We start from the raw sequence: 13,073 nt of genomic DNA on the forward strand, positions 1-13,073 counted from the left end.
GCTGCTGCTTCCATCTCATTAGCACGCTCCGACCACCAGGCTTCTCGGTCCTTACGCAAGCTTTGCCCGATTTCACTACGTAACAGCCTTCGTTTGTGGTCAAACTCACGGTCACCCGGAGTAGACCGACGGGCTTCCATCAGTTGTAAGGAGCCAGAAGAAACCCAGTGCTTGTAAGCGGGACGTTTCGCGAAGCCGCAAGCAGCTTTACTCGCCATTTTCATGGCGTCGTGAAGAAGCAACCAATGCTCATCTATACTTTTCAGTGGGGTGGTAGCTAGCCTAGAGGCTAGCTTCGCTCGATACTTACTTGCAACAGAAGTTGCAGCCAGTTTACTAACATCGATCCGTTGGTGGTGGTCAATCCTTTGGCTACTGAAAAGTAAGGTGAGATTGGCGCAGACCAGGGCATGATCAGACTCCAGATAGGTACTCCAAAAGGAGCGGCAGTCTTGTACACAACCACGCCAGCGGTAGCTGATCGCGATGTGATCAATCTGAGTCCAGGCTTGAGGTGCAGAGGGAGGACGCCAGGTGGCACACCGGCGATGACTGTGCCGGAAGTTAGTGCTAGCCAGAAACAGGTTGTGGTCTGTGCACAGTTGCAGCAAACGGTCCCCGTTATCTGTCCCGCGACCAACAAGTCCACACCGGCCACCTAAACGACTCTCTTCTGTGCCTGGACGCCCGACCTGAGCATTCAAGTCTCCGGCTAATACTACAATATCTGTCGAACGCGCTTTCTGGAGAAGAACTGTTAACTGGTGGTAAAACTCATCCTTGATTGCATCCGGGCTGCAATCTGTCGGGGCATAGGCGGAGATGACGAAAAGACACCGTTCCTCACGCCGGTTTCTTCTCACTTTGATGGAACTTTCTAATCTAACAGCACATAACCGACTGTTAATGGGGATCCAATCGATTAGTGCTGCCTCAGCCCTAGCGCTTAGTGTAACACCAACGCCTGCAAGACCAGACGAAGATGCCACAGAGTCCCCGGATAAGCGCACGTGAAACAAGCTTTTCGAAGCGACAGATGGAGAACGAATTTGTAGTACTTCACTAGGGTCTTGAATGCGGGTCTCGGATAGACAGCAAACATCAACATTAAGACTTTCTAAAGACATAGCCAGCCCCATCTGTTGTCCGATCTGCATTAGTGTGCGAACGTTGAAGGAAGCCAGCTTGAACGGCGTACGTGGTTTCAGAAAGACTGCTTCAGTATTCATTATCGGTGGAAGCATTCACTTTCAACCAGACAGTGACTGGAGATCGTTTAGATAGGACAGAGTTTCCACCATGGGCGAGCTACTGCATAAGTTGGAAAGGAAGGATACACAATTTGAGAATAAAGGGAGTGAAAAAGCGACGTAGTAAATAATAATAATAATAATAATAATAATAATAATAATAATGGTAATAATAATAACAATAGTGTAAATTGTCTTGCTTCTAATATGAGCGAGAATAGTATCGTCAATAGAATTCATCATTTCATTTATTTGTGTGTGGGCTGTGATACTGCCCGGGTGCCCAAACCGAAGCAGGTGGTTTTCTTAGGGGGCCACACCCCGAGCCTTTGACCTAAAGTTCTGATCCACAAGGCAGTGGAGCATCGTAAGGAGATGCAATCCCATGGTAGCCGGTGACCAACAGCAGGTTCATTCGCCATTTGTACCATCAGGATACTGGAGCCCATGTGCACCATTGGTTTGGAATCAGGGTTTTCCAACTCCCCTAGGTGGACCCTCCGTGTCCACCAACCCTGTTAAAGCGCCGGACATTCGCTTTTCGTCCTCTCACTTTCGTGAACAACACCCCCGCCACGAGAAGGCAGTGAGTAGGACTTCCCTGTCAGAGGCTATATATTCGCTGGCCATGTGAGAGCATTTGGAGAGGGAGAGTGGACTCTCCCCACTCTCGGACGTACCAGGGCATTTGGGGGCCACTATCTGTATTATCAGTTGATGTATCTAGTTGTGGGAGGCATTTTCCTTCTAATCTTATCTTCTCACTTTTGGTAGCTCCTCTTAGTTCATATATACTAGTAAATTTAGTTATTGAGTAGCTTAAATTACATTACTTCTTACCGTGTTAATAATCGAGCTGATCTACTGTCACTGTTAGTATGATTTTGGTAATAGATGGATCGTTATGTTTATTACCAGACGGTGGAACACGAATAATTGTTCACACATCCAACAGCTATTGGTTAACTCTATCATCTATTTTCTTTAGTAACTGGTCGTAATAATTATGTTGATGTATTTTGTGCACTGAATTAAACTTTTGAGCTTCCTGAGAGGCAGTTTGTCAATCAAAGTAAGTTGTTTAAACGATGAAGTCTAGAGTAGTTGTGGTATTAAATTAAGATATTGGATATGTGTATCTCACAAATAATCACTAACCGATAAAAGGAAGGTGATGACCCTCACCGAAAGAGCTTTTCGGTTTTACATACCTGGGTTCTCAAATCATATTCTGTCAATCTTATTTTAAATACTCGTACACTTCGTTTTTCGTACTAGTGTCTTATTAAAACTATGCTCACTGGGGAAGAAAGTTGCTGATTGATTAAAGAAATTGGTTTTGTTGGCAATATACTGAACTATACAACGTTTGTCCATTATTCAGATAATTTTCTTTAAAAATAACTATTGTGTTGTATACTTTTGAGAGAATTCATGTTTAATGACTAAAGGATTATCATTGTATGCGAAAATTTTATCATAGCATGAACTATAACGTTTTCAAATTAATTTCCATGTATAAGAAGTAGTTCCATTCATTTCAGGAAAGAAATGTAGTTTAAACATTTTACTGTGTCTATTACAGTAAGAATAGAAGTAGACAACATTGATCTATGACAGCGTTTGAGGAACGTCTGACTGAAATGAGCTGGGTGCACGTAGTCTTTTCATACATTTGAGAGATTCATATTTTCTGCTGCGAAAATGTCTCCCAGCTCTTAATGTTCTTTTAATTTTATCTAATTAGTATTATTAGTCTTTAATGAGAAGGCGTATAAATTAATATTAGGATTATATATCGTACATAAATAAAGCAAATATAGTTCTTTAACAAGTCAACTTACATTACTGTTTTCGGTCAACTGAATACGTCTTAATTACACTGTTTAACCATCACTTTTCTTCATTTCGTTCATCGTCACTTGTACTATGTACAGCGGAGATGGTTAAGCAAAATATATATTGAGTGAATGTTGTTTATCTTTATTCATTACCAGGTTTTGTAGAATAATTGCCTGTGTAGACTGTAAGCCAGTCCAGCTTCTTGACTTGAAGAGTTTATAGAAAATACCAGATAATTGTATGCATGTATTTTTTTCCACTTATAATATGCTTATTTCAGGCTCTTTTGTTTAAAAAAACTGTATCGTAGCTTCTGATCATTTCATGTTTAAAGTAAATACTAAATAATACGTATTTTTTTTCCCTTTGATAAATTCACAGCTACGTAAAACATCAAAATACATCATCAACTGTTTTATGGCGTGGTCATCTTATTCTTCTTCGGTTACTTAGCCATGAGTTGGTGGCTATTCGTAAGGCAACATATTCTCAAATACTTAAACTACTGAAAGTTAGTTTTATTCACATCTGTTATATCGACTGGCTCGCCTATTTGAGAACAGTGAATTTATTGATCACCCAATGATACACAAAAGCCATATGAGCAGTCTTGAGTACATATCAGTCCTGCTATCTGCCTAGCCCAACCAATTAAGTTTAGAACACCAATAACAGCCTCTACAATATGAATCATTATTCTCAAAAACGCTGGGTTTATATACCAATCAAACAGACCATATCGTACCATAAAATAGGAAATAACATTTGTACAAGATTTGGCCAAATATGGCTGTGAATAGGGGGAACAGTAATTAATAGACTGAGGATAACTCAAGAATGGTAAATCGTATAGTCTGTGGGTCAAAATAAAGCTTATGATAAGAGGAACACGAATACGAATAGTTTAGTTGCTTAACAATAATACAATAGGAAATATACATATCACATCGGTCCATAAATAGTTCTCAAATCCAATCATAATTCTCCACGGGATACAACAATATCGTTAAAAATAACAAGTATAAATGTTTCAGCTTATTTTGTTTTTAGCATGATTCAATTTAGATTTTGGAATAGCCGTCTGCTAAAATTATGATTTCTGGTGGATGCAATTATTGTTTGAGTTTATTTTTTCCTCACAGATCAAGATTAGTCGATGAATAATTGAAAATCAGGAAGCTACTCGTTTTTACTCATCTACAAATCTCGAACGTTCATTAAGTTAGTATCCAGCAGTTCACAGTTCACATTCACAACTTTAGTCGATTTATAATATTGTTTAACAACCATTCAATTCCACCATTGATATTGGTCCTACTCCCAATGCAGTTTGTAATTAATTGGCCACTGTTCTTTATTAGATGTCCAGGAACCTAACTAAGAAAGAGCACATGATTAGTAAACTGATCTAAGTTGAAAATGTGAAATATATAGTCCTAACTCTGTGGCCAGTTTGCAAGACCTAGATATCTTCTGTTCGATCTTGTGAGAGCTCTTGTGTGGGCATTCATAAAGAATATTATACAGTCGTCCATTGCTTCCTGGTTTTCGATTACTAATTAGCCATGTCAATCCATGGTGAAGAACTAACTTTTAAGTTGTCTTTTGGATGTGACTAGGGTTTATGCATTACTCAACTAGTTAAAAAAGTACCTGTAATTATTTTAAGGAATACCATATTATCACCTCATTACTTTACAAGTGTGGCTTTTGCCGACTAATCATTTCCTATACATTTAAAAATGTATGTTTACTAATGTTTGGGGTAAATGTCAATAAATCACATTTTTGTTAAGTTCATAATAAATAAAACAAATAAATTATGCTTTCTTATTGTAATTTTGGGTGCAATACTATCAGACTTCTGTCTTTATTTATAAATTATAGCAGTTTAATAAACGCAGGGTAAACTTTTAAGGAAACGATTCTTTATCAGTTTATTAATAATCATCTCCTTTGCTTAACTTAGTTTGTCTGTAAAGAAAACGCTAGCCCCTGTTTGTACGTCAAAACTTTAGCAGTTTGATTACGAATGAAAAATTCTAACTAAGGTACCTGCCTTTTCTCCTGTAACCCATATAAACCAAAAGTCAATAATCTTTGGATATTTCCTTTATCCAACTCTACAATATTTAACCGAATTACTTACCTTTTTACTTACAACTCGAGGCCTTCCTATGGTGATTAATCAAAGTATCCAATAATACCAGTGCAGTATATATGGAGTATAGTTTGTCATTACTACACATGTGAGGATTTCAAGTTTGGCTGATGAAGTGTTTTCTCAGTGAATGATAATTCAAACGTTTTCACGAAGGTATTCCATGAAAACAGGTCAGATGTTGGGATTGATAATCTTGAATAAAATGTATTTAGTTTAAAATCTATGTTCACCAGTGAGTTGTCTATGAATTCCCTATAAATAATAGTGAGCGTTACACATTTTGTAGTGATCGGGCCCAAAGGATATTCCCATCATAGTAAAACATTGTAATACTTACGACATCTTTCATAATTGAAGATGTATTTGTATTAAATACTCTATTTGGTGATAACGTCAACGTTTTGTTTTTACTCAACATATTTCGATAGGTTGCTATTCATCCAAAATTTGCTGCAGATCCATCTTCTTCTTTGGATACTGTTAATTTTCTTTTGGAAGATGAAATTCTATGTGAATGGATTAATTTCGGTTTAAAAGATGAAAATCCAGAAGTAATTTGTTATCATTTGTTATATAATTTGAAGTTGTCTTGTTAAACTATACTTTAGAAAAATGATTATTAGAAATAAAGAAACAATAATTCTTCTCAAAATGGTTGGTTTATCTTCACACTGTTGATATTCATAATTCTTTATCAATCAGAATAACGACATTAATAGAGTTTGCATTATAATCTACTCATTTAACAATCCAAGTTACGACCAGTATGCTTCACTAAATAAGGCGAACTAATGAAATATATGACCAATCGAAATGAGGTATTTGTATACTACTCAAACTCATCATTAAATCAATAATCGATGATATTCTTTTGCGTAAAGGATTACCTAGCTCCAGATTTTGTTTACCTGTATATTTCTTTAGCTTACTTTGGAATTTTTCCGGGAAATAGTCTTAACAAGAAATTTCATGGATATAATTAAACAATTACAAAATGCCTATTTGTTCTAAACTTTCGCTATGACTATACAGTTTATGGACAACTAGTTTCTCGAATAACTTTATAAGCATAACTAATTTATTTAAATCAACTTCATCGACTATGAGAAAGCGTTTGACAGTGTGGACCGGAGAACATTATGGAAACTTATTCAACACTTTGGAGTTCTTGAGAAGATTGTCAATATTATCCAGAACCTATACGACGGACTACAGTGCAAAGTGGTGCATGAAGGACAGCTGACAGATGCATTTCCAGTAAGGGCTGGAGTCAGACAAGGCTGTCTACTTTCTACCTTCCTCTTTCTTCTGGTGACTGACTGGATTATGAAGACCTCGACATCTGACGGGAAGCATGGAATACAATGGACATCTCAGAATCAACTAATGTAGCAGCAGCCTATGTATCAATAAGCCTCATCACACACAAAAGATAAAGCAAGATTCTCAGATACAACACGGAGTACGTCAAGCCAACCACACTTGGGGGGGAAATTCTGGAAGAGGTGAAAACATTCACGTACCTGGGAAGCATCATTGATGAACAAAGAGAATCTGATGCAGATCTAAAGGCGAGGATTGGCAAACAAAGGACCGCATTCCTACAATTGAAGAACATATGGGACTCAAAACAACTGTCAACCAATATCAAAAATACAATCTTCAATACGAACGTCAAAACAGTTGCACTATACGGATCTGAAACGTGGAGAATTACTACAACCATCGTGAAGAAAGTACATGTATTTATAAACAGTTGTCTACGCAAAATACTCAACATTCACTGGCCAGATGCCATCAGCAACAGCGTTTTATGGGAGAGGAGGAACCAGCTTCCAACTGAAGAGGAAATTCTTAAAAGACGTTGGAAGTGGATCGAACATACATTGAGGAAATCACTAAACTGCACCACGAGGCAAACCCTAGCTTGGAATCCGGAACGGAAGCGGAGAAGAGGAAGGCCAAGGCATACATTACTCCGGGAGATTGAAGCAGATATGAAAAGGATGAATAACATCTGGAAAGAACTGGAAAGGATTGCCCAGAACAGGGTTGGATGGAGAATGCTAGTGTTTGGCCTATGGTCTTCCAAGAGGGGTAACAGGAGCTAGTAAGCAAGTAAGTAATTTATTTGAGTTTTCTTACTGAATTCAGATCCATCTAATTGAGTTAAATCTGCGTGGATGCTTATTCTTGAACAAGTGAAAGAACAATTTGACTGGCCAAGAATACAGATCATTCCATTTGCTGTCTAATTATTCTTATTGTTTACTGGCAAACCTTCGAGAGTATTTCAACTAATATGTATAGCCAATTATCAAACAAACAGTTAAAATGTATGCAGAGAAATGTTCAGAATTATTAATTCTTTGTTTACTTAGTTCAGTGTAGGTAGATGGGTACATAGGTTAGTAGTTTTACTAGATCATTAACAAAATGTATGACTTGAAGTCAAGTACATTAATTTATACTTGCAAAATTTATTTTATTTTATTTATTTATAATATCAGTATTAAAATTTAACCCCATAGGTTTACGAAAACCTTTTTGGTTTATACCAGCCAGATGTCCATTGTTTGGTTTGTCATTAGAGTAATTCTACTTCACCAAATGAAAACCTATGTTTACTTCTGTTGAGTGAATTAAAAATAAAAAAATAACCAGATAATGCTTGATTCATTGCAAGCTAATTGTCTACATAAGATTACATTGAATAATAATGAATGTATTAACATGCTCACCATGTAATTGTGTTATTTTGATGCCAAGATAAACTATTTTCGTAATGAAGTTTCATTAATTATTTCATTAAAAATACTCTACTTATTTTAATCAGGTAGCTTCATTAGCTTGTGAAGGATTCGCTTTGTTGTTAAATTCATATGAATATATAAGTGATACAGGATGGAAAAAATTACACCATCTTTTAATTGAACCAGCTTCACCCAGTCCATCGATAAAAGTATTCAGACCACTTACTATTTCTTTGGGTCCATTTGCTTTCAAAGAACCTCAAACAACAGATTTGAAGTTAAACACTCTTGGTAGTGTCGCGCTAGACTGGTGTTTAGGTCGTATGAGTCCGTTAGGGAGACAGAAGATAGAAGAGCAAAATTTAGATGTAAGTTATGCTCTGTTACTAAGTAAGATTTCAAACTTAAAGCATGGTTTTATTTAATAACAGTCCAATACTCTTGTAATATTTTGTTTTACTTAAAAAGTTTATTCTAAGAACGTTCTGTCTTAGAGACAGTGAAGTAACTGTTTTCTATTGACTCTCTCTTTGTTTGTCCGAGTACGGTTGAAAGACTTACACTACTTATTCTTTTCATTAGTCATTATCAATACGCAAATTGGCCACCTGCTAATAAGTGTTCTTCCCATATTTAGAATGAAATCAGTTTTGACGGTGAAAGCAAACAGATCAAGTTTTTATCTATACTAGTGTTATATTACGATCAAGTCTTCTCTAGTGGTTCGTTTTTTGACCTTGGGATCACTGGGCTGAACCGTGCTTCACTTGTATTCGTTTTGCCACCTTTGTAATATCATTAACCCATATACTAAATTGGTGGCCTAAAGCCGAATTATTGAAACTGTAATTGATCACCAAGTCTTATTGAGATTGAATGCAGTATGGTTTTCATCTAATGACTCGTTTATTTGTGTTCACCTGAGTAACGTTTAAAATATTTTGCAAGTTAAAAGAAATCGTCTACAACTCTAACTTCGTAGTTATGAATGTTTTCTATTTTCTTCAATAAGTTTTATATTTTTATTATCTTACTGTGAAGTATAAGTGTTAGTTTCAGTTGTTATGCATTTCATGGATTGTCTTTCTAAAATTCACTTTTTTGGAACCATATTGGTTTGATATGGTAACAGAGTATCAATATTGTTTTCAGAGTGTCATTATTATATCCCTATGTATCAACTCACCGATATATATAAGTATGGCTTTTTTTATGCTTAAAATAAGTTCAAAGTAATTCATTCATAAATATAAGTTAATTGTATATTGGTAATCTACTATTATATGTGTAATTTGACATGACTATCCGACACAAAATATCTACAAAAAATATCTTTTGTAAGCAACACAACCTTTGTAGTTCTTTTTTTATCATATTACGGTATGTTACAAGTACCATATAAGTGCTTGGCTAGTTTTATTCATCAATAAATTGTGTAATACATTTTTTCTTCAGAAGCACAATTTGATGAACATTTTAACGTCATGTTGTCGACTGTTATTGCATCCTATTAATGAAGTACGTTCCGAAGCTGCTGTTGCCATTAGTTGTTGTTTACAGTTTCATTGGAGAAATCCCTTATATAGACCGAATCCTACCATACTGAATGAACAAAATATGAATAATGTATCTTCAGCTTTACATAACTGTCGTGTAGTTACTGAGAGCGGTATTCAAGTAGACAGTGAATGCAGCCAAAAAAATATTTATAAACCAGATACACCAGTTCCTTGTTTTAATTCTGGCTCATGTTCTGAACATTTACAAAGTCAATTAGTGACACAATTCAATTTGAAACCGCTTCCACTTATTTTGAATCGTGAACAAATTACATCATTAGATTTTGGAAATAAATTATTAGAACCGATCGAGTGTTTAATTCAGATGATGAAGCTCTTAGCGGATGATCAGATAAATCTGACGGCTAGAAAAGCAGCTATTGAACAAGTGATCATATTTATTCGACGTATGTTACATGATTAGTTTGTTTCTCTCTCGCTTTAATTACTATCATTTTTGGTTTTTATTTAAATACGTGAGTTATATTTATTATATGTGAGTGAGAGAAATACAACGTTGTTTTCAAACTTTAATCTACTGTTAGTATCAATAGTTTACGATCATACTTTGAATTCTTAGACTACCACCAGTTTGTTAATCTCTCCAGAAATTATTGCCAAACATTTAGAGTTGATAATATGACTTAAGAAGTAAACCTGAATAAGAAAATCGTACGTGAAACTCCAATGTCCTTATCGACTTATTTAGAATAGATGGATTGTAGCTAGTAGTGGTACTTCCAACGCGTGTTTTTTCCTGTTCCAGACTCATCACCTAGATATATCTCCATCCCAGTGTTGATACTCACATCGGTACTCAAACCCAGTTACTTTTAATCCAAGCGCTCGGCACGTTATGATCTTAGCTGTTGAGTCCAGATGGTCACCAAGTTGTTTAACGGGTATGAATATCTTATTGTAAAGGTTTGTATTTTTCCGTTGTTGATGTTAAGAACTGTCTTGGTCTTTTTATAAATCAAACACCTTAATTTTAAATGTCCGTAAGATTAGTTGTTTGTCGTACTCTCATCATAATGTTTTTATTTGATTAAGGAATGACAACTGGTATCCATGAGTTATTGTTCCAATACATTCAAAATTCTATCCAATTCGAATAACTTATAACAGGTACTAATTGTAGTTATATTTTTCTGAGACAATTACTTAGTCGATCTATAGTTATAACATCGGAACCAACAAAGTCTGATCAAAATACAAGCCTTAATATCAACAACCGGATCGCTCAAACTACTTTTTATCAATGTTCAGAAGCTTTGCCAATTGATCTATGAAACTCAAGTTTGTTAAGCTGGGGTACTTAAAGTAATTGAAGCCTACTTTGTTTGTTTTCAGAATTTTTAACAATAATGGGGATCCACAATCTCATCAGAGGTTAGACCCAGACACCTTCAAGCTTTATAATCGGCGCGTCACCTTTAGACCGACTAATTTGAGAGTACTGGCTCATATTTTTAGCTTAATTGATGGGTCATTATATGGAATCATTAGTTTCATTTTTCCCTTATTCACAAAGCATAAATAAAGAAAACCGCATTACATTCTAACCAAAAAACAATTAGTTAGTCATGGAAGTGTTTAGCACTTATGAAAAATATTCCAATCAAAATTTTGAAGCCTACTTGATCAGCTACTCACCAAGTTCATCTCACATACATTTTGAGACTTCATACTGTTGAAATTACTTAGATCTTCCAATAAACGGGTAAATGCTAGATATGTTGTATTATTATCATGGGTCCATCCTAAATGCAACGTGCATCATGTTACATATCATAGCATGATCTAATATGCTTTCGTGTTAGATAACCATAATTAGGGAAGTCGATAACTGTTCTGTTTGACTTTGCCACTCTCTAAATTCGTACAGCACTTGTTTATGTATGAAGTCAGTAATATCAAGTTTGTAACTACAGGAAATAATTTTGGTATTTCGTCGACAACATACTGAAAAGAGATGAAGACTCTGTGTTTATTAATATTTGTGCTACTTATTTTTGAAATAAACAACAGCTTGAATTAGTGCTGCAATAACTTTTTTCATACCGATATGATGGATCTGTTTAAAATTAAACTGTACTATCGTAGTTACTCTATTTACCGCTAAATTCTTTTTTTATTGAAATTGTTATTTATCCAGGTCCTGTATTATTATCAGCTTGGCGTGTTCATCACGGACCTGAGTTTCTAGTTAGTTGGTTTAATCAAGTTGCAAATGATTTATTGTTGTTGTCAATTCAACAAAATCCATCTGAAATGAATATTTTCAATCCAACAATCCATCCGAACTCATCTATTATTTTGTTATTACCTTATATGGTTCATTTAGCTTGTTTGACTGCCATATGGGACACATCAACACGAATTATTTTCTCTTGGGAATCAGATTTCTTATGCAGTATAATTTATTGTATGTTTATTCTGAGGATAGTCAAATTTTTTTTGAAATGATGAATGCTAACGTTTGTTATGAACATGTACTTTGATCATTATTGGTACTCTTTTTTATCAGAGAGTCATACGAAAATCCGTTGTGGTAACCAATATCATGTTGTGTATACCTTTGTGTTGATGGAATATCTCTACTCAGTCAATTAGAGTGTAATCAGTCATTTTGTTTGAGTATATATGATTAGAGGCAATCTTCCGGAGGCACGAAAGTTCCGTATATTAATAATATGATGAAACACATGATATATGGATGATTATATTTGGTGAAATTACAGTTGAGTAAACGGTATATACCCATTGAAACATACAATCAGAAAGATTGGTTCAACGAAGAGTTCTTTTTTCAGCGAATTTATTTTCAAAGCTGTACAATAGCAAATATATATACTTATTTTTCAGGATGATAACAATTGCATTAATGGCGATTATAGTAATAATAAAATTCTGCTAAACATGGTAACAATAAGGTAGAATAAACAAAGGTATTGAAAGGTTACAATTAAGCAGTATTTTAATTTTTAATCTCATCAAGCCAGTATCAGTTAATAGTTCAAAAAATATATATATGTATCTGTGTGGCGCATATGTATTATTGTGGCGCATATGTATCTGGTGCCCTTTTGTACCAATATGTATGTGTTTAAATAAAGTAAATAAATCAAAAAAACAACACTATCTTTATAAGTCAGGAAGATATCAAACTTTTGAGGTTTCATTATATCATGTATAATGGTTGTCAATTATTCATATTTGATTAAAATCCTGCCAAATTTCCTTAGATTCATAGATTCAGATTATGGCATTGTCTGAATACCCGTGAAGTGATATTTAATATTGCATCTATCAATTACTAACTTCTGATAACTCATTAAACTTCAAATGGTTTATTATATTTATTGAACAGATTACATATATGTAGAAATTAATCATAAATTTCGTCTTGATGAATTTTTTTCAACATAACTTATATATGGAGGTTTTCTGTGAAGATTTTAAGTAATTTTTCATATATAGTTGAAATCATGAGTCAATTGAA

At 34.8% G+C, this 13,073-nt stretch overlaps 1 protein-coding gene across 1 annotated transcript in view; it reads left to right on the forward strand.

Moving 5' to 3' along the window:
• The window catches only part of Smp_132420 (hypothetical protein), a gene marked incomplete at both ends in the record, with an annotated part of 22,507 nt that overhangs the window by 6,220 nt on the left and 3,214 nt on the right, over positions 1 to 13,073 (forward strand). Inside the window, 4 exons of the mRNA XM_018798899.1 lie at positions 3,474 to 3,603; positions 5,685 to 5,807; positions 8,093 to 8,377; positions 9,465 to 9,956. Of these exons, the coding sequence (XP_018650742.1) occupies positions 3,474 to 3,603; positions 5,685 to 5,807; positions 8,093 to 8,377; positions 9,465 to 9,956 (1,030 nt within the window). The remainder of the gene's footprint in view (positions 1 to 3,473; positions 3,604 to 5,684; positions 5,808 to 8,092; positions 8,378 to 9,464; positions 9,957 to 13,073) is intronic.

This window comes from Schistosoma mansoni, chromosome 3 (genome assembly GCF_000237925.1).
Source record: "Schistosoma mansoni strain Puerto Rico chromosome 3, complete genome".
In the NCBI taxonomy this organism is placed as follows: Eukaryota; Metazoa; Platyhelminthes; class Trematoda; order Strigeidida; family Schistosomatidae; genus Schistosoma; species Schistosoma mansoni.